We start from the raw sequence: 20000 nt of genomic DNA, 5'->3' as shown, positions 1-20000 counted from the left end.
CCATATCTTCGTGTCTCAGTGGCTCTCTGCAGTTTGGGTGAAGAAAGTGGGTAGGTGTGTTACAGGAAGTGATACGAGGAGGGTGGGGCCGGAGAGGGGAGGGCACAGTAGGGTATGGGATAGGGGACAAGGAAGCTGTGGGATTCCGTGTGTTGGCGAGGGTAGGTTGTGTGTTTGGGTGGAGGGGATGGAAAGGGGGCTGGGGATGGGGGAGGGCGAGGGGGTGAGGAAGAGAGAAGGGGAAGGATAATGATAAAGGAAGAGGGAAGGGAAGGGAAGGGGGAGGGCATGTGCGTGTACGTGTGCGTGTGTGGGTGTGTGTGATATCTGGGGGGAAGGGAGGGTAAGGTTACAGGTGTGCGGGCAAATATATAATCTGGCATCTTGATGACAGCACAGCTGAGTCACAAGAGATTAATGGTTGTTCATGTTCGCGTGTGCTTTCCATTATATAACTTTTTTTCTTTAGCTCTAGTAAATTCTCACCATATTTACTTTTCGGAGCACAAAAGTCCACAAAAGAATAAGTAATGAGTAATTATTAGAAAAATGGATGAATGAGTAGTAAAGAAGAAATAAAACGTTAAAAAATCTATGAATATGGTACTACAAGAGGAAATGGGAGAAGATAAGATTCAAACAGTCTAATAACCTTATTCGTGTGTACAAAAGTCTCTGGCAAGGGCAATAAAATCTACTGATGAAGTTCAAGAGACAATTCAAAGAGCAGTTCAAAATTAACCAAGAAAGTACCCCCTTTAGCCCATAAATTCCCGTGAAAAGCCCACATGGTATAAATAAAAAAAAAGTGTCGAGAAACCTGCCACGTGTAGTGCTCATGTCAGGCACTCCACTCACCTGAACCGGCTGGCGAACTGGGCTGAGGGAGGCAAGATGGTGACGAAGGCTACGAGGCCCCAAACAGCATAGACGCCGCCATTATCAGCGGAAGTCTGAGAGAGGATGCTGAGAGGGGGGGGGGGGAAGATAGGAGAATGTCAGTTTATTTCGCGTGATTTTATAATGTTGGTGTCAGATTTTCACAAGGTTCTTCACTAAGCTCGTGTAAAGGCATGAGGCTCATTATTATTCTATTGGAAATACTACCGACTGATGATCACTTTGTATGCGTGAAGGAAAAAGAAGGGTTTCTCACGTCCGTGCTTGCAGTGTGTATGCAATTATTCGAATTTCAACGTTGTAACCTCTATGAATATGTAGTACCTGCTCATTTGCTACAAAGCATTAGAGGTATTTTCATCAGTCTTCATAGTAACATGGAGTGAAACACCTATCTGAGTTACAGTAATTAATATACAGAGGACACCTGTTGTATATATCACTGAACCTATACTGAGAAAGGGAGAGGGACGGGGAAGGGAGGCGTTGCCGGGAAGATGATCACTAGAGATATCGTTTCAATTCCCCGCCAGATACATAATCGCCACGTGAGGTTTGTTGTGTCAATACATTGGCTTCCTTTAAGCGAGACGAATGCTTTGTCCTTTCTTGGTAAGGTAGACAGTTTTTATGTACTAGGAAATATGCGAGAAGGCGTCTTTTGTAGTACCTTTTGTTATTATGAATGTCTTTAGTAGTCATTATTACTCATAGATAGACTGTAAAAATATTAAAGAGGATAGTCATTAAAGAAATATGCAGCTTTTATATTAGTTTACTTATAAAAGAGTGTGTCTCGCTGGAGTAGTGGGTAAGGATTAGGTAAGTGGGTGTAAGAAGTTTAGGGAAAGTGCATCGCTCCCATAACACCTGCAGCCTTTTAATGAAGGTGAGCAGCGTATAGGTGTGCGTGGTTCCAATAGGTGACTGAAAGCTCCTCGTATGTTCAAGTTTCATCACCACAGCAAACAGTTAACTGACGTGGCAGGAACATCAAAAGTAGCTTGTTGATCATTTCTTCTTTTTTATTTATTCTACTGTGTGCACCTCTATAGAAAATATTGATATATTTTCTCTTATAAAAACTGCATTTAGACTTCCTCGTGCTTGTTAGTTTTATTTTTCTTAAGCAAAGCTGATCATACGTGCGTGTGTGCGTGCGTTTGTCCGTATGTGCGTACGTGTCCGTGTGTGCGTGCGTGTGAATATGCAGGATTATTTTTTTCATCTTGTAAAGCTACAAGATTCATATTACGATATCTTAATTTTGTGCAAAGCTTCAAGGACTCTTTTTCGTGTAAGCTTTAATAACGACCCGTTTTTCGTCTTGAGTTGCAATTTTATCCCTCATGTAAAGCTGCAGGAAGGCACTTTTTTCACTGCAGGCATTTCATTAATACACGTAATCAGAATAAACCTCATACGAAAACCTGAGGAAAATAAGTAATGTCAATAATATTTGTTTTCTTTACACTTAGAGTGAAAAGACTCAATTTGGGCTATTCACAAAACGTCACCTAGTGGGAGTGAGTGAATGCCTGACGTGGATAAACGGACACAGTAAATAAGGTACATTCGCCCAAGAGAGACTCGCTGGATTACGTGGTACATACCAGTCTAACAAATGAACATGGACTTGTCAGCGCTGGAAGATTATCATGAGGTGGAGTGAAACTGACTAAATAATATCCAAGTGATGTTTCTGCTTGATCGTTTAACCGACCTACAAATGAGTGTTATAACCAACAAGTTATCTTAAGTTATCTAATGTGGCTAATTTAACTAACCTAGCTAATTAGGCACTAACTAATTAACTACAAACTAATCAGCTAAGATAATAGCAAGTAACATTTTAGCAAACTCATTAAACCAACTAAGTCACTAAACTACTTACCATCTAACAACGCAAGTAGCAATTCAGAATCTCAAGTCAGTGATGACTTAATGTTAGCAAAATGGTACTATTCTGCTTCGTCGTCGTCGTCGTCCTCCTCGTCCTCGTCCTCGTCCTCGTCCTCAGTTATCAGTTATCATTGTCATCATCATTGTATTGCCTTTAAACACCACGCTTCTTCCTGCTTCCTACTGGTTGTTTATCTAATTGCCACATTTAACACAACCTCTTGGTTGAATATGAATGAGCGTGCTGGTCTCATTAGAGATTGCTGTATCAGCAATCTCTATGGCAGTATCGATCTGTGTTTCATAGATATCTGGTATAAATATTTGTTCCACCACATGTGTTAAGGACGAATATGTTGGTGTACTGTTGGCATTGTTCTTATCTTTGGCGTGCTGGCAGAGTGATAAGAGATTAGCTTTAATAAGGGAGTTGACATCAATGAAGAGAAAAGAGAAAAACATCCGCAAGTTTAGCCTCCAGATTCGTGTTTCATCACGGGTGTGTACGGACATAACTCGTATGGCATGATTTGTTACTGTAAACTGCAGATCAATAATTCACAGATGTGTTATTAGTTGCCATGAAACGCTACACTAAAGTTACCCGACTCTTTAGACTCTCATGTAAGGAGACAAACCTCAGTGACCTGGACTTACCTGTTCCCTTACACCCGCTGATGAGGGAAAAACCATCTCAGTGTATGAAGATAAGTAAAATAATAATAAATTTATCTGTTACTGAGTTATCTCTGGCTGTGAAACATGACAAGAGTACTTACGCGCGATCCTGTAACTGAGAGTCCCCATCCTCCTGGCTGTGCGTGGCTTGGTGGGCAGGTACAGTGCAACACAGGGACACCACCCGCGCTGGTAACACTGTCCTCTTATCAACGCGTGGTTTGTTTTAGCTCAAAAAATATCAAGTTCTCATTCCGTTGTCACTGAGAACAAAAACCAGTCATGGTGGCACTGCTGCGTTACTGTACAGTGTAAGTTCCGCGTTGAATTAAAGTTGTGTTGGTGAGGGAAATGTAGGTGAAATAGATGACGGACCGCCTCGCCCAGCTGTACTCCCACACACACCGATGAGCACTGGTGACGTGTGGCGGTAATGGTTCTCGCTCTGGCCTCTTATCTGTACATCTGGCACTTCTCGAGTAACGTCATGGCGAGCTGCTCACTATGGCGAGTGTTTGCCTACACATGTGTGTCACTGGAGGGCACAATGCCGCACTAGAGGTGCTTAGTTGGTGCTGTTAATGCTGAATGGTTACTGCTGTTCATTTACTCCCTAGTAGTGACGTGTGGGTGCCATAAATGTTGGTCTCGTTAATTAATGTTAGGTTGTATATGTTGGTGGGATGAGGATATGGCATCTTTACGACTCTACCACCACGTGAAAAGAAGAAAGGATATCCTACAGATGTACATGCCAGCTGTGTCAATATGTGACCATAGGTTTCTTTTTTAGCACTTTTTTCTCCATTTCTATATCCGTTAAAGAAGAGAGCTAATGAGTTCAGAAGCCGTAACGTGCAGAAGCTAGTTATCTGACCAGTATCTAGCTATTGGAGTGAGTGGGCGATGTATGTGGCAAAATTTCCTTTCTCTGATTGTTAAATGGTAGAGCCAAGACTTGTTTATAGTTCTAGTTTTGTGTGATTGAAAAATAGACTAAATAATGAAAATAGAGCTATGTTATATCACTAATTGCCTTAATTACAGGTACACCTGACACCGCAAGTAGTAGTTTTTATTTCACCACTTGTAATTTTATGAGACCACGCAGTATTAAACTTCACCTTTGGCGAAGACGAGTCACCTGTTGCCTGATGATGAAACGATTTATTTGCTGATTCAATAAACATTTCCACCCTTCTATTCCCACACCGATCCACAACAAGTCTCCCCCCACTCCTCCTCGCCTTCAACTTTTCCTCCTTTAGCCTCTCTCTCTCTCTCTCTCTCTCTCTCTCTCTCTCTCTCTCTCTCTCTCTCTCTCTCTCTCTCTCTCTCTCTCTCTCTCTCTCTCTCTCTCTCGGTTTCTTCTCTGCTCGCCCACCTCAAAATAATTATGAATAGATAAAAGTAAATAAAAGTAAAAAAAACATCCCCCAACATCCTCTCCCCCTCACCCAGTGCCTCCTCACTATTAAAGCGTTCCTGAAGCCGCAGGTCTACCAATCAATCATGTGAAAGTGCATATTATTTGTAGCAGTCTTTATTATGTCAATGATTCATACAGTTCTCGTAAAATAAATGTTAATCTTTTTCAGTAGTAATTTGGTGAAAAGAAATAAAAAAATAGTGATCTTTTAATTTTTATTATATTCAATTAGCACACTGAATCACTGAATACGAGAAAATGTTACCAGAGAAAATGCTACCAGTGTTGTTTTTTTCCCACCCACAGACGAGGTCGAGACTAAACCAACACGAACACGACCACCAACACACCACCTCTATACAAATCACCCAGTTTCTCCATTTTCATTCATGCTTTGATTTATTTTGCAGGTCCACGCTCAACTCCGTGAAAGGGACGAACACGCACTCCTTACACACCTTGCACTATCTCGAACTTCCACCCATCATCTAACAAGTTTGCCGAGGACACGAGTGCAGGCTCCGAGTGGGATGTCGACGGCACAGCTTGTCCAGGAATTTCTCTCGTGTATCTTAAAGGCTTTAGGCGTTTGTATAGAAAGAAAAAGGCTAAGGAAAGAGGAGAGAGAGAAGCACTGATGTGACGAACGTTATAGAAAAGTAAGAGGATGTGAGGGATGTTGAGAGGAGCATTGATGTGAGGCATGTTAGGAGAAAAGGCTTGAGGATGTGTGAGGGATGTTGAGAGAAGCATTGATGGGGAGGGAGGGGAGTGCTAAATAGGATAAACACGAGGAAATGTTTAGAACGAGCTACGTATGAGGAAGGATAAAAAGGGAAGGAAGGTGTAAAAGGAGTGGATGATGATAGATAGGTAAGGAGCAGCTACGTATGAAGTTGTAGTACCAGGAGGAGAGACGTATAAAGTCTAAAAGGAGTTGTAGATAGGTAAGATATGGGATGGGCTATATATATAATAGATATATTTTGTAGAGGAAAATAATAATAATGTAACGATGACACAGATAAGGGGAGGGACATAGGAGGCAGAGAATATATATATATATATATGTAAGGATGTTTTATTTTTAACTCTTACAATCATCATCAATCACACTAACGATAATTCATTAGGTTCTTTCTCCCGTGTGAAAAAATTGAAAATTTTTTATTTCAGATCCTGTTAATAATATATTTCGTACATATATTGAGATTACATTTTGTATGATTAGGGACATTCATTCATTCTTCTTGTAAGACAGTGGGGGTTGTAATAATGAAAAACAGATTGGTGGGTTGGTTGGTGTAAAGAATAATGTAGTAGAACAACAGATTGGTGGATGGGTGGTGTAAAGAAACTCAGGGAGAGCAGGAGCACTTTATTTCTTCTCTAACGTTTCGCCCATAGGGCTTCTTCCGAGAGAATTCTTTCCGAAGAAGCTCCTGCTCTCCCTGAGTTTACACCACCCACCCCCACCAGTGTGGGTTGTGTAGTATATAATTCTCCCACCATATACGGACGAATGGTGTGTAGCAGTGTGCTTAATTGAACGTTCCCTTCCTTGAGGATGGCATCCCTTCGTACGGTCCGGTCGGCATGTGTGCATTTTTTGTTTGCCTCATGTTTTTCCTCTAGCAAACATGTAAGCAGTGTAAAGCAGCCTCACTGATCGTGAATCCTGCCTGATCTGCCAGAAAAACGTTTTACTCTTGTTACTGCATCAACCCATTAAGTGTTGTTGATTTTCTTTACATTTTCTCTTGTTGATGCTACAGGTGGCTCAGGATCTCGCGAGTAGACCCTTAATATATTGGCAGCTCCTGTAAGGGATGAAAAACACATCGACTTTTAATTTAGTATATAATAAGATATCAAGATAAGATTTCTCTTTACTACTACTACTACTACTAATCCCTACTACATCTAGCAGGCCATACTCTCCAGGAATTCCTTCACAGCTCCGTCGCTCCACGTAGTCCTAACTACTCCACCATCCACACTCCATTCTGACATTCCCCAATTTCCTCAGCACCACCTGCATCATCACATTCCTCTGTATCTAACCATACTTCACATACACTAGTTAAATGTATATATATAATACATGTTCGTCGTCTCCCATGGCACAATTTACTGCAGGACTCGCACCACCTGTTGCTCTTTGCATCTACATCCCCATACACTGTGCCTGGCTCGGAAGAGAAGGCTGCTGCTATCACTTTCATACATTGCGGCCTAATGTTTCAACTAACTCATGCACTAACATTTTAACGCTCTTCAACTTACGTCGTGTAGCAGACACTTATTTTACTCCTCAGTGCTTGAATACTGACCGTTTCACTTCATTCTTCACCCACTACCAGAAGCAGAGAAAGCACCGAATTGTCCAAACCTGAGGGAAGGAGAAAGGTATTAGTGTGCCGTCCGCCTTACACTTGGCAGTACTAGAAAGCAAATAAATTTAGTGGAGTTTGTGGTGTAAGAAAACGATAAATGAAGTGTTACCGTTGTAAGGAAAACCAATCTGAAGTGTTATTTATTTTCCTCTGGCTTCCTAAATGTTGCAGCAACTCCAATAATGTCTAGTGTGATGGTGCTACAATGATTAAAAACTACCTCGAAAAAAAAAGTTTCCTTACATTAAAATAGAATGATGGGAAAAATAGCGAACTAATCTACACTGTTGCATGTCAAACATTAATACGTATAGAGTGGTAATCAGATAACGAAGCAATATTATACACTACCAACACCTGCATGTTGCAACAACACCTGTGCTTTTGCTGGCCACATGTTTAAATACTGTTGTTCTTCCTGGTGAGGTAACTATTCCTTGCACAGAACATACTCGTACATACTTTGGTTACTTCAGAGGCGTGGCAAGTGTGGTCATATGGCACCGACCGTACGTTAAACTTGATATTTAGAAAATGCTATTACAGTGTCAAATTTTACGCACTTTTCTGTTCCATCTTCTTCATACACTTGAAATAATTTCATCTCTCCGGACGTGTAGCAGACACTTGTTTTACGAGGAGTGCTTGAACACTGACCGTTTCACCCACCATCAGAAGCAGAGAGGAACACCTGAGGAAAGAAGAAGTGTTAGCGTGTCTTCCGCCTTAAATTTGTGATGTACTTACTACAAAGCAGATGAATTTAGTGGAGTTTGTGTTGTAAGAAGACGATAAATGAAGTGTTACCGTTGTAAAGAAAACTAAACTGAAGTGTTACTCCTTCAACTAGTAATAAGTCACACTAACTCCTGTATAGTAAGTACCATCACAACAACAACAAAAATAAAAAAAGTAAAAATTGTACAAGCACATGGACACCTTCACACTAAAATAGAACACCAAATTAAAAATTTAAATATCTACAGACCTAACGCTGCTTCATTATCTACATTGCGTGTCATAAACATATACGAGTACTTGCATATGAAGCTGGTAGTATAGTAATTAAATAACGAAGCGCAACACCTGTGCTCTTGCTGGCCACGTGTAAGTAATGTTGCTATTCCTGCCGAGGTTACTATTCCTTGCACAGAACACACATTGGTTACTGAGATGAGGCGTGGCAAGTGTGGACATATGGCGCCGACCGTACGTTAAGTTTAAAAGCTATTACAGTGTGAACGAACTTTGAGCTGGTTAGTTCTTGGGACACTATTTATTCAATCGTCTTCATCTTGGAAAACATGAAGTTAATGCCAAATAGTGAAGAGGTTTTTAGGCCATAAGAAGCTGACATTTCCATAAATAAGGAATAGTGGAAAACAGGAGCTCAGACGAAATAAATATATGCCAAAGTACTTAAGGAATGCAAAGCGGTTGTTAGTGAGCTGCTGGTAATGTGAGGCAAGACAGTGCAATACTATCTTTCATCTCTTAACCTCTAATTATAGGCCTGTCAGTTTAAAAATTAAAGTCACTAACAACGAGGAACATTAGGGAGTATTTATACAAGCACAACTAGGTAAATCCGTCGCAGCATAGCTTCATGAAGTTCCTACAATAAAATTTACGAGGAGGCAGATAATGAAGATAGTTGTAAAAAAGTACTCCATCAGAGATTCCTGAGAAAAGTTAGGATGCACGGAATAGAGCAAATAGGATACTAGGATTAATTTTCAGGAGTTTAAGAGCGTTAAAAGCAAAACCTCCAAAGTAATATTAAAGTACATTTGGAGCTATCAGACCATCTAGATTAAGCTGTGCAGTTCTGGTCCCGATATTATAAGAAGGATGTATAGGTCTATTAGAACCACTGTAAATGAAAATGACTAAAAAGGTACAGGGTAGAGAAAGAATGTTCCTTACGAAGAGAGATTAAAGAGATTAATTTGCATTCCTTAGAGAAACGGAGGGGACCTGATAGAAGTGTTCAAGTGATAAAGGGCTTATAGCAAGAGACAAATACAATTATAAGGATCAGTAACCAGGATAGAACAAGAAAGTCTGGTTATAAACTTGAAGAAATTTAGGTTAAGAGATGGGAAGGAACTGGTTCTCAAATAGTGGTGGATGAATGAAGCGGACTCAGTAATCAGGTTAGTGCTAAGTTAATAGAAAGCTTCAAGTAACCAAGTTAGTGCTAAGTCAACAGGAAGCTTTCAGTAACCAGGTTAGTGCTAAGTCAATAGGAAGCTTTCAGTAATCAGGTTGGTGCTATCAATAGGAAGTTTTCAGTAATAAGGTGAGTGCTAAGTCGATATGAAGCTTTCAATAATCAGATTAGTGCTAAGTCAATAGGAAGCTTTCAGTAATCAGGTTGGTGCTATTAATAGGAAGTTTTCACTAATAAGGTGAGTGCTAAGTCGATATGAAGCTCAGGTTAGTGTTAAGTCAATAGGAAGCTTTCAGTAACCAAGTTAGTGCCAAGTCAATAGGAAGCTTTCAAGTAATCAGGTTACTACTAAGTCAATAGGAAGCTTTAAAAGACAAGACATGTATGGATGGGTATGATTGGCGGAAATGAGTAGGCATGTTTCGTACAGGGACTGCCACGTGTAGGACTGAAGAGTTACTGCAGCTTCCCTTATTCTGTCATGTTCTTATGTACATGGATACGTAAAAATAAAAAAAAATGCAGCGATAATCCTGTCTTTACCCGTTTGAATATACGTAGCAGAGTATTTCCTGCACAAACTTGATAAGCCTGTGCTAGTAATTCAAAGTAAAAGTTAGTAATATGTGCAGCAGCTTCGAAAACACTATACCTATTATTGCCGACTTACAAGTTATTTCCCTATCATCATCAATGTAGAATGAGAATACTTCCCACTGTCACTGTGCACGGATGCATACACTCACACTATCAGACATTATCCCAGCACTCCAACGCGGTGATAAACTCAAGGTTGAACATACATTTCCCACACCGTCACTTTTGGTCTAGTTAGTTCACATCCTCCTATACATATATGACTATTATGATAAATTACTACTAATGCGGAAAACTTATTACTGTTACGATCATCCAGTTAGCTCAAGAATATTATCATTAACTAATACTGAACTTTCCTTCTACTTCAATCCTTCACGTTTATACCAGAAGAAAAATATAATACATGAACTCAGAAGAAACGATTTGAACACACCTTTCGTGCACTGAATTTTGAGCAACACCATTCCCGCCTAAATGGTAAATACATTATGCATACTGTGTGCTAAAGAAAGCTGGAGTATATTAAATGTGATAAGGACGAAACTCGAGGCGATGGAAATGCGGCTCATGGAAAGCAAGACAAACGAATTAGAGAGAGAATTGATGAGAGCGGAGAGTTAGACAGTTAAGGATTCGGCATTATCATAAGTAAGTGGCTGAAGAATTAGATGGCAGGAGTAGTGCAGGGAAGAAGAGGAAGATCAAGAGTGAAATACTTGGATAGATTATAGTAGAGGTGGCGCCTGGGAACATGACGTGCGGGCAGTTCCTCAGAGCTACGAAAAACAGGAGCTGGAATTCCATAGTTGGTCACGTCCTGAAGGATATGGCACAGCGGTAAAGTGCTGAAGCTAATGTACAAAGAGACTTAATAGGTACAAAGATTACCCCAATGAACTGTGATTGTTGTAATTGACCGACTCATTCTGATGCTGTCTGACATCGGGAAAGTTGGTAGGTTAATTCACCCCAGCGGAGACCAAGGTATTGTCTGATTAGTGGCTACAAGTCCGAATACAATGCAAGAGAATGATGCAGATGTCACGCTCGCTTATCTTATAAAAGCATGGAATTGTTGGATATGTGACGTGGCGCATGGGAATGTTTAGTTACCAGGGAAGCGATTGCTAGCCTCGTCGTCATCATCATCTTCCTCGTCTTTCCTTCTCGCTCACCCGAACTTCTATCACTTCTCCCTAACCCGACAATCTATCACATACTATACAGCGCACCTTCTACTGCCGCTCCACATGTTTCAATTAAGTGCACTTTGAAATTCCCCTCTCCTGAAAACTTAATTGCGGACATCCACCTGCAAACAGCATTCAAACTAAATCTTCACTATACTCATCTCCACGTAAAGTATAAAAAAAGATAATTACTTGTTCTTCCTTTACTGTCCTCTTAACCATTACATCACTCCATACCTTCCCTTCCAATATTCATCGTACCTTCCCTTCAAATATTCATTAAACATCTACACTGCCTTCCCCTTCGGTAACTTACACAAGCGGATCACAGGAATATGTCACTAGTCTAGCATTTTCCGATGGTGTGGTTTGGCATTCTTTAGTGATTTTGATTTTATTACTTCCTGAATCTAATCATCAAACATTGTTATTTGTGCTTTGGCTACACTTTGCATTGATGTCACCTCTACACTGAGCACCTACATGACTCTCGCTCAAGACTTCATCCTTTGCTTTATCTAAAACTAGTATTTCACACATGACTATGGTTTATTGAATGTTTCTTTTATTTGGGAGATGGAAGAATGACGCTACACTTAGCAACGCTAATAGGCCATGTGGCGCGACCAAGACTCTCCTTAACACGCGAGTCCCAAGTAGTCCGTGGTGCTCATGGTCAGGTTAGGTCACCCCGGGATTGTGGTGGTAACAGCACGGAGGTGTACAGTCAACACCGAAAGTGCAGTTATTCTGGTTTCACTACTTTTTTTCTTTAATATTGCCACCGCATTAGTCATTATAACGTTATGTAACAAGTCTATGTCATAAGGCTTTTGATACGAGTAGTTAACTATACCAATGGGCTTTATGCACCAACGCATTATCTTGCCATAGGTAACTAGTAATTGTTTGCGCTGCTAAGGTCACTCGACTACAGCGTTCCATTACCCCGTCCCTTGTATTCTCATACAAGACTGAATCCTTCAAACATTATCCTTGCAGCTACAAGACCAAACTATCTGTACACACAAACCAGCTCACCTGTTACCAGACGAGTCCTCTCCTCTCACCAGTGCTCGAGTTAAGCTTCGCTCTTCAATCTCCACTCCTTCCATATATACGCCAAGCGGCATCAGCTGGGTTCTCCTTCCGTCTATAGCAGCAGCAGCAGTGACAGCATCAGGACCACAAGATGCCGAGGTCTTCAACGGTGAATCGCACCATACATCTGTTCTCTTGGCTTTAGTTACCCATAGTATGGTCAGCCGCTCTTGTGTGTTGTGGATTTGAGGTTCTGCAATGCCTTCCCTTTTAACTGCTGTCTCGTCTTTTGATTCCATCTCAAAACCTAATGGCGCACATCCACCTGCAAACATTCAAACTAAATCTTCACTATATTCATCTCGAAAAAAATGTACTTGTTCTAACACTGTCGCCTTAACAGCCATTACATCACCTCGTTCCTTATCTTCCAATATTCATTAAATATCTTTCTTCAACATTTCCTTCCCCTTCGCTAACTTAGTCAAGCGGATCACATGAAAAATGTTCATATTCTGACATTTACCGATAGTATGGTCGAAACTTCGAAGCCTTGCTGAAACCTGACATCTGCCCACAGTACTCGTTATCAATATTATCACACAATTCTATCCAACTCAACTGAATTGTGTGGGAAAAGAGAGAGAGAGAGAGAGAGAGAGAGAGAGAGAGAGAGAGAGAGAGAGAGAGAGAGAGAGAGAGAGAGAGAGAGAGAGAGAGAGAGAGAGAGACAGACAGACAGACAGACAGACAGACAGACAGAGACAGACAGACAGACAGACAGACAGACAGAGAAACAGACAGACAGAGAAACAGACAGACAGAGAAAGACACAGAGAAACAGACACATAGAGAAACAGACACACAGAAACAGACACACAGAGAAACAGACACGCAGAGAAACAGACACAGAGAAACAGACACACAGAAACAGACACATAGAGAAACGGACACAGAGAAACAGACAGAGAAACAGACACACAGAGAAACACACACACAGAAACAGACACAAACAGACAGAGAAATAGACACAGAGAAACAAGAGAGAAACAGACAGAGACAGAAACAGACAGAAACAGAGACAGAAACAGACACAGAAAAACAGACACAGACACAGAGAGAGAAACAGACAGAGAAACAGACACAGAGAGAAACAGACAGAAACAGAGAAACAGACAGAGAGAAACAGACAGAGAGAAACAGACAGAGAGAAACAGACAGAGAGAAACAGACACACAGAGAAACAGACACACAGAGAAACACACACACAGAGAAACAGACACACAGAGAAACAGACACAGAAAAACAGACAAAGACAGAAACATGGGACACAGAGAAACAGACAAAGACAGAAACAGAGAAACAGAGAAACAGAGAAACAGAGAAACAGAGAAACAGAGAAACAGAGAAACAGAGAAACAGAGAAACAGAGAAACAGAGAGAGAGAGAGAGAGAGAGAGAGAGAGAGAGAGAGAGAGAGAGAGAGAGAGAGAGAGAGAGAGAGAGAGAGAGAGAGAGAGAGAGAGAGAGAGAGAGAGAGAGAGAGAGAGAGAGAGAGAGAGAGAGAGAGAGAGAGAGAGAGAGAGAGAGAGAGAGAGAGAGAGAGAGAGAGAGAGAGAGAGAGAGAGAGAGAGAGAGAGAGAGAGAGAGAGAGAGAGAGAGAGAGAGAGAGAGAGAGAGAGAGAGAGAGAGAGAGAGAGAGAGAGAGAGAGAGAGAGAGAGAGAGAGAGAGAGAGAGAGAGAGAGAGAGAGAGAGAGAGAGAGAGAGAGAGAGAGAGAGAGAGAGAGAGAGAGAGAGAGAGAGAGAGAGAGAGAGAGAGAGAGAGAGAGAGAGAGAGAGAGAGAAAAAAAAACAGCGAGAGAAACACCTTACCTCAAAGACCTCTGCCGAAAGACTAACCGGCGTCCTGTGACCGCCCGCCCGCCCGCCGCACCCAGCCCCTCACCTTCCCCTCCCACCTCACACTGCCTCTCGTTAGGTCATTCCCGTATCTTATTTTGCTCCAATTCTTTCATAGAACTGTAATAGAGAACCGATGCAAATGATAAGTCAACCAAGTATGTACCTAAGTGTTTAGTATAATAAACATAACAAGGAACAAAAAACAAGGAATAAAGATCAATTAGTAGAGTAATACAACTTTTTCAAGGCATAAAAAAAAAACTCGATCAATCACTTGTCAGATATCAAGAGATAATAATTTCTCACTTCAGGTTTCAATATTTTCTTTACGCGAGAGGAGAAAGCTGACCAAGGAAAGAATTAAATTAAGAAAAGATTCACCTAGTTGCCAGTCCTGTTGTAGCTCCTAAAAGATTTGGCTAAAAATGGATAAATGTCTTGAAAGCTTCCTCTTAAATGAAGTGATGCAATTGGAAGTTGGAAATACAGAAGCATGTAGGGAGTTCAAGAGAAAAAGGTATGAATCATGTGCATCCTTATTACGGAGTTGAGAAGCTTAAGTAGTGATCATCAAGTGTAGTTTGTGTGTATGAGAGAGAGAGAGAGAGAGAGAGAGAGAGAGAGAGAGAGAGAGAGAGAGAGAGAGAGAGAGAGAGAGAGAGAGAGAGCACTTCCTACTTCAGCATCAAGTACTTCATTATTAGGGTTCCGTCAAGGTTACTACTATAATCAGCATCTCTCCGCTAACAACACGTGTGAGCTGACTACATACGAGAGACATCTAACGGAGGGCTGCTAACTTCCCAATGTTGTTAGGTTGTCTGCTAACTACACGAAAAAAATAAGTAACTGCATTCATTATCGATCTAAAAATTCTGATGAGGTTTTTGTGTCTTGTTTTCTTTTCACAGAGAAACAGACAGACACACCTCCTTGCTAGTGAGTTCGATGGTTTCAAATTCGAAGCTTCATAACACTTCCGGAACTACACTCACTTTCTTCTCTTCCTTCCTTGTTCTTATTTATTTATTTATACCATGTGGGTTTTTCACGGGAATTTATAGGCTAAAGGGGATACTTTTTGGGGTACCTCCTATCTCAAAGCCCACCCGCTAGGTAACCGTTGCCCCGAATGAGGATGCCCAACCTAAACTCAGACCGTGGACAGAATTCGAACCCGTGCGCTTGGAGACCCGTCGGACCCCAAAGCACGCATGGTTCCACTGTACCACGGCTGCCCAATTTTCCTTACACTTTAAATTTCTAATAGGCAAATTGAACAGGTTTATTTTCTCTGGTTGATCTCCTTGACTAGTCACCTGAGATAAAAAAAATAACACCATTATTAAAAACAAAAACATCTTGCAAAGCACAATACACTAACACACGATGCTGAAGACCAATGTAGTGAGGAGTCGTTTCCAAAAGCAACACATCATCAGGTATTCTCATCGCAGCATCAAGCACGGAGAAGCAACAACCAAGGCCATGATGTGCTGTTATTACTGACGAGTTTACTTTCCCATCACCTTGCTAGTGACGGCTACACCCCACGCCTCAGCTTGTATATTACGCCGTTACCTCAAACTAGGATAAGGTGACATCAGCTGTTCCTCGTATCCTTGTACTCGTATTTATAAATATTTCAGCATATGTTGATTGTAGTATTGGTTAACTTCTTCAGTACCATCACGCGTTTTCATATTTATTCTGCTTACTATTTGGTGATTTTATACAGCTTTAGAAACTTATATGGGTGGATTAAAAGAGTGAAGACTGTGTCTATTGATTTTTGTGAACTCCATACACCCTTCCTAATGTCAATAAAATGGTCTAATCGTACACAAACCTCATGGCAGAAATGTGTCCCAGTACCAAAGAGGTTAGTAAAATTTCAAGGATGTTTTATGACTAGTGATAGTTTAATAAGACTTAGGTACCGACTGAAGTAAAAAGAAAAAAACACACATAACAACCCAACTAGTCTTTGTGATCTTGGGAAATTGTACTGATGAGGGAATGATGTGTAGAATACGTGCCTTAATGCGAAGAAGTGAGGAAATCAAGGTAAATATCTCCCTCTCATTTCCAGATTAGTTCACCAGGATGTGTGAAGTGCGTGTGGAAGGATTCGTTCGTATCTTATTCATGTAATCTAAAATTTTCACCAAATAATTGTCTTGTCTAATCTCGTATTGTGAATGAGTCGCGTCAAACATAACAAGACTGATGTAAACGTGCATGAGAGAGAGAGAGAGAGAGAGTGTGTGTGTGTGTGTGTGTGAGGGTTAGCATATGAGTCGGAAGAGGATATCAGCGAAAGGGAACTCTACACTGGCTGGTTGGCTGGTCAATGTTTTCTTGTGACGTGCCGCGGAGCCTGTCATGCCTCATCACCCTCTTCACCCTCATCACCCTTCCCTTCCTTAGTCCTTGATTCATTCCCTATGTCATCACTTCGCACATAGGAAGGGGAAGAGGAAGAAGATGAGAGATGATGTAGTGTACTTTCTGACTCTCTTATCAAATATTACTTTTTGTCACTATCATTAAATGTCAACAAAACCTCTCTGTATTATTTCTTCGGTACTTTTCTCTTACTCTTTCTCTTGCTACACTTCACTAACTCTCCCTTACTTACTATCTCTTACTACAATATACACTTTGTTACTATAATCCCCTTCTAAACTTCCCTCTATTTCCTCTGCCTAGTTGTCCTCTCTAACAATGCTTCTCTCTACACTTCACGCAGACTCACTAATTCTATCTCTTACTTAACGTATATTAAAACCTATTACTTCCCTTCGCACACTTCCCTCCCCTCCTATACCTTCCCTTACCTATAATTCACTGGCAATACCTTCTCGTGGCTCTCGCTGATAACGCTAATCGCCAGCATGACAGGAGAACGCAATTAACGCCATTAGGACCAGGAGGTGTGACCCGTCCGTAACATGCGAGGCTGGCTGACCTTCTGCTACTTCGAATACACGAGAGGCGAGGCACGTCAGGATTGCTAGAGGCATGTTTTCTTTACCATCACCTCCCTAACCATCCACGACCTCGACTTCATAGAGTTAAGGAGTCTGGTCTATGTTTAGGTTATGGAATGAACGAGCGATGATGGTGAGACTTATCAAGGTATACCGGATTAGCAGCAGCATGTTTCCTTTACCGCCTTCCTAATCAACCACGATCTTGATTCGATAATGAGTTAGAAAAAGAAATAGATGCTTGCTTCTGTACACGTCGCTGTAATTTATGCCATGAACGAGAGAATGATGGTAATTATCAAGGTATACAGGATTAGCAGAAGCATGTTTTCTTTACCGCCTTCTTAATCAATCACGATCCTGATTCGATAGAGTTGGAAAAAGAAATAGATGCTTGCTCTTGTATACGTGTCGGTTATTATGTCATGAACGAGTGATGATGGTGAGACTTATCAAGGTATACAAGATTAGCAGAAGCCTTCCTAATCAACCACGATCTTGATTCGATAGAGAGTTAGGAAAAGAAATAAATGCTTGCTCTTGTATACGTCGCTGTAATTTATGTCATGAACTAATGATGATGGCGAGACTTCTCAACGTATACAGGATCACCAGAAGCATGTTTTCTTTACCGCCTTCCTAATCAACCACGATCTCGATTCGATAAAGTCAGGAAAAGAAATAAATGCTTGCTCTTGAATGCATCTCGCTTATTATGTCATGATGGATGGATGATGATGGTGACTATTACCTGGCTGTTCAGGATTAGCAGAGGTGTGTTTTCCTTCTTCTAATCAGACTTGGCCTCAACTTGATGGAGCTAAATAACGGATAAACGAGTAGCGATGATAAATATTATGTAGGTATTCATGTTTAAGTTAAGTTCAGGTAAAGACATGAACGATAAGTGATGGTAAATGTTATGTGTCCATTCACGCTCGTTCATTAATTCGTTCGCTTCGTTAAGATCGCCTTGTGCTGACTACCTGTATTTCCAGCGATGTATGGAGGCGACAGTATATGATTCCAATACCTTGTCGCGGGAGGCTGCGCTGGAAGACACGACCTCCCCGTCAGATGGTGTGCGGGCTGGCTACTAATCTTCGGGGCTGACAGGTCGTTAATCTTTCTTAATACAGATATATAGATGGTCAGTCCGCGCGGCTCCTGATGCCTCACTATTCGCTCGTTCCATTAATGACCTGTTCCGCTGATCGTAATTCAATAGTAACCAAGCTATTACAGGTGCGGGGCTGCAGAGAAAAGGTGCACAATGGTAACTGATAGAGAGTGAAAGAGTGGGTGATAGCGGAGACGGTAACCACATTTAGCACCGTCCGAAGTAAGAATGAGATGCAAGTTTGGAGACACTAATGAAAGGGCGGCGTGTGGCAGGGTGTGGCTGCTTGTGTACAGTTGCTAATAAGGCCAACATTCTTCGCACCACGGGACGGCAGCCGATTTAGAAGATAACCCGAGGGACTTAGGGGGAATCACATACAATTACTACGCATTCTCCACGCCTCCGTCTGACTGCAGGGCAAAGATTCGAGCTAATTAGGGACTACAATGCCATCTGGTGTCAACTTTTTCTACACCAACATGCAAGCACTGCCATCTGTGGGGTATTTTTCCAGTTAACTGCTAATTTTCATGAAGGTAAGAATATATTATGAAGTGAGTAAGAATCGAGGCATCTTTTTCTTGAATTATGGTTATCATTGCTGCAGTCTTTCACTCTTTTCACTGCTTTGGTTTCTCCTCATAGTGGTAAGTGGAAAAAACGAGTGAATAATCAGTCTCGCTCTTTCCACCGGTATGGCTTCCCCTTTTAACATTCAGAGATAAATCCCCATAATTTGTGTGACGCCAAGGGCACAATACATTAATCAACAACAATAAGATAGAAAGCTAAATTGTCTGGTACAAATTTGAGTATATCCACGAATACACCACTCAGTGTTTGTTCTATTCGCAGTTTTACTTTTACTTACGTTCAGAAAACCTGTGTAGAGCAAATTAATGCAATGAACGTCAGACGGTCGTTAAATTGACATCAGAGCTTCAAACTATTCACATTAATTAATTCATCTTTCTATTTATTTTGTCTTGCTCCACTAGAATCGTAAAAGCAATTCGCAAACTGAATAATCTCATTTCACATTTAGTTTCATTAGAAGTGTAGGTACAGACTAACTCCTCAACGTTGAACAATAAACCATATTCTTAATCAAACTTCCCTTAAATCATGTGGGAAGCGTCCAGTGCGTTGCTCTTTGGAACACACAAGCCACATACCACGTACTCAAACTTCCCTTAAAACGTGTGAGAAGCGAGCGTCCAGTGCGTTGCTCTTTAGAACACACTAACCACACACCACGTACTCATATAAACAAAATAACAACAAGCACTTTGGTCAAGCCTCAGTGACTTTCCCTTCCCTAAACACCATTAATCTCCCCACTCCCTTCACCTTTACCTTCTCCCTCTCACCTCCGCTCCCTACTCCTTGTTTTATGCTGACCGCCACTGACTATTAGGAGTGACGCAGCTCATAATGGTTAGGGAGTTAGTGCGTTGCGAACATTTATATCTGTTAACGCTCATACCATTTCAAGGATATAGGCAAGCGAAGTGTAGATGAACAGGTCAATAGGATAAAGAGGTGTGCTTATTGTTACCTTCTTCTCCTTGTCCATCTCTTTCAGTGGATGTTTTATATGCTTATATCTGGGGTCATCTTAAGTATATGCGCCATATTCAGAAACGCTTCTTAAGAGATGAGCAGGTCGAGA

At 41.2% G+C, this 20000-nt stretch overlaps 2 protein-coding genes and 1 long non-coding RNA gene across 11 annotated transcripts in view; 1 reads left to right on the top strand and 2 right to left on the bottom strand.

Annotated features, from left to right (window-relative positions):
- The window catches only part of LOC123506473 (glycoprotein-N-acetylgalactosamine 3-beta-galactosyltransferase 1-like), a 20660-nt gene extending 16726 nt beyond the window's left edge, over positions 1 to 3934 (bottom strand). For 2 of the 4 annotated variants that reach the window (XM_045258587.1, XM_045258586.1), the window contains exons 1-3: positions 3582 to 3934; positions 859 to 966; positions 1 to 26 (exon numbers count right to left, since the gene is read on the bottom strand). The exon at positions 1 to 26 is cut by the window's left edge and continues 69 nt beyond it. In XM_045258587.1, the coding sequence (XP_045114522.1) occupies positions 1 to 4 (4 nt within the window). In that variant the 5' untranslated portion in view covers positions 5 to 26; positions 859 to 966; positions 3582 to 3934. Of the gene's footprint in view, positions 27 to 858; positions 967 to 2794; positions 3157 to 3581 lie in introns of those variants that run through there. The other 2 variants (XM_045258584.1, XM_045258585.1) reach the window with 2 other exon arrangements.
- The window catches only part of LOC123506476, a 29845-nt gene extending 23855 nt beyond the window's left edge, over positions 1 to 5990 (top strand). For 3 of the 6 annotated variants that reach the window (XR_006675442.1, XR_006675444.1, XR_006675445.1), the window contains one exon: positions 5320 to 5986. This is a non-coding gene — a long non-coding RNA (uncharacterized LOC123506476). Of the gene's footprint in view, positions 1 to 5319 lie in introns of all 6 variants that reach the window. The other 3 variants (XR_006675441.1, XR_006675440.1, XR_006675439.1) reach the window with 3 other exon arrangements.
- Positions 5991 to 7868: 1878 nt separating this feature from the next.
- LOC123506475 lies at positions 7869 to 12855 on the bottom strand. The gene is made up of 3 exons (XM_045258588.1): positions 12836 to 12855; positions 12310 to 12634; positions 7869 to 7996 (listed from the first exon to the last, which is right to left on the bottom strand). Exons 2-3 carry the CDS (start codon positions 12606 to 12608, stop codon positions 7906 to 7908), a joined length of 390 nt encoding a protein of 129 aa, XP_045114523.1. The 5' UTR covers positions 12609 to 12634; positions 12836 to 12855; the 3' UTR covers positions 7869 to 7905.
- Positions 12856 to 20000: the final 7145 nt, after the last annotated feature.

This window comes from Portunus trituberculatus, chromosome 20, assembly GCF_017591435.1.
Source record: "Portunus trituberculatus isolate SZX2019 chromosome 20, ASM1759143v1, whole genome shotgun sequence".
NCBI classification, from domain to species: Eukaryota; Metazoa; Arthropoda; class Malacostraca; order Decapoda; family Portunidae; genus Portunus; species Portunus trituberculatus.
This window is presented reverse-complemented; position numbering and strand designations above follow the sequence as displayed.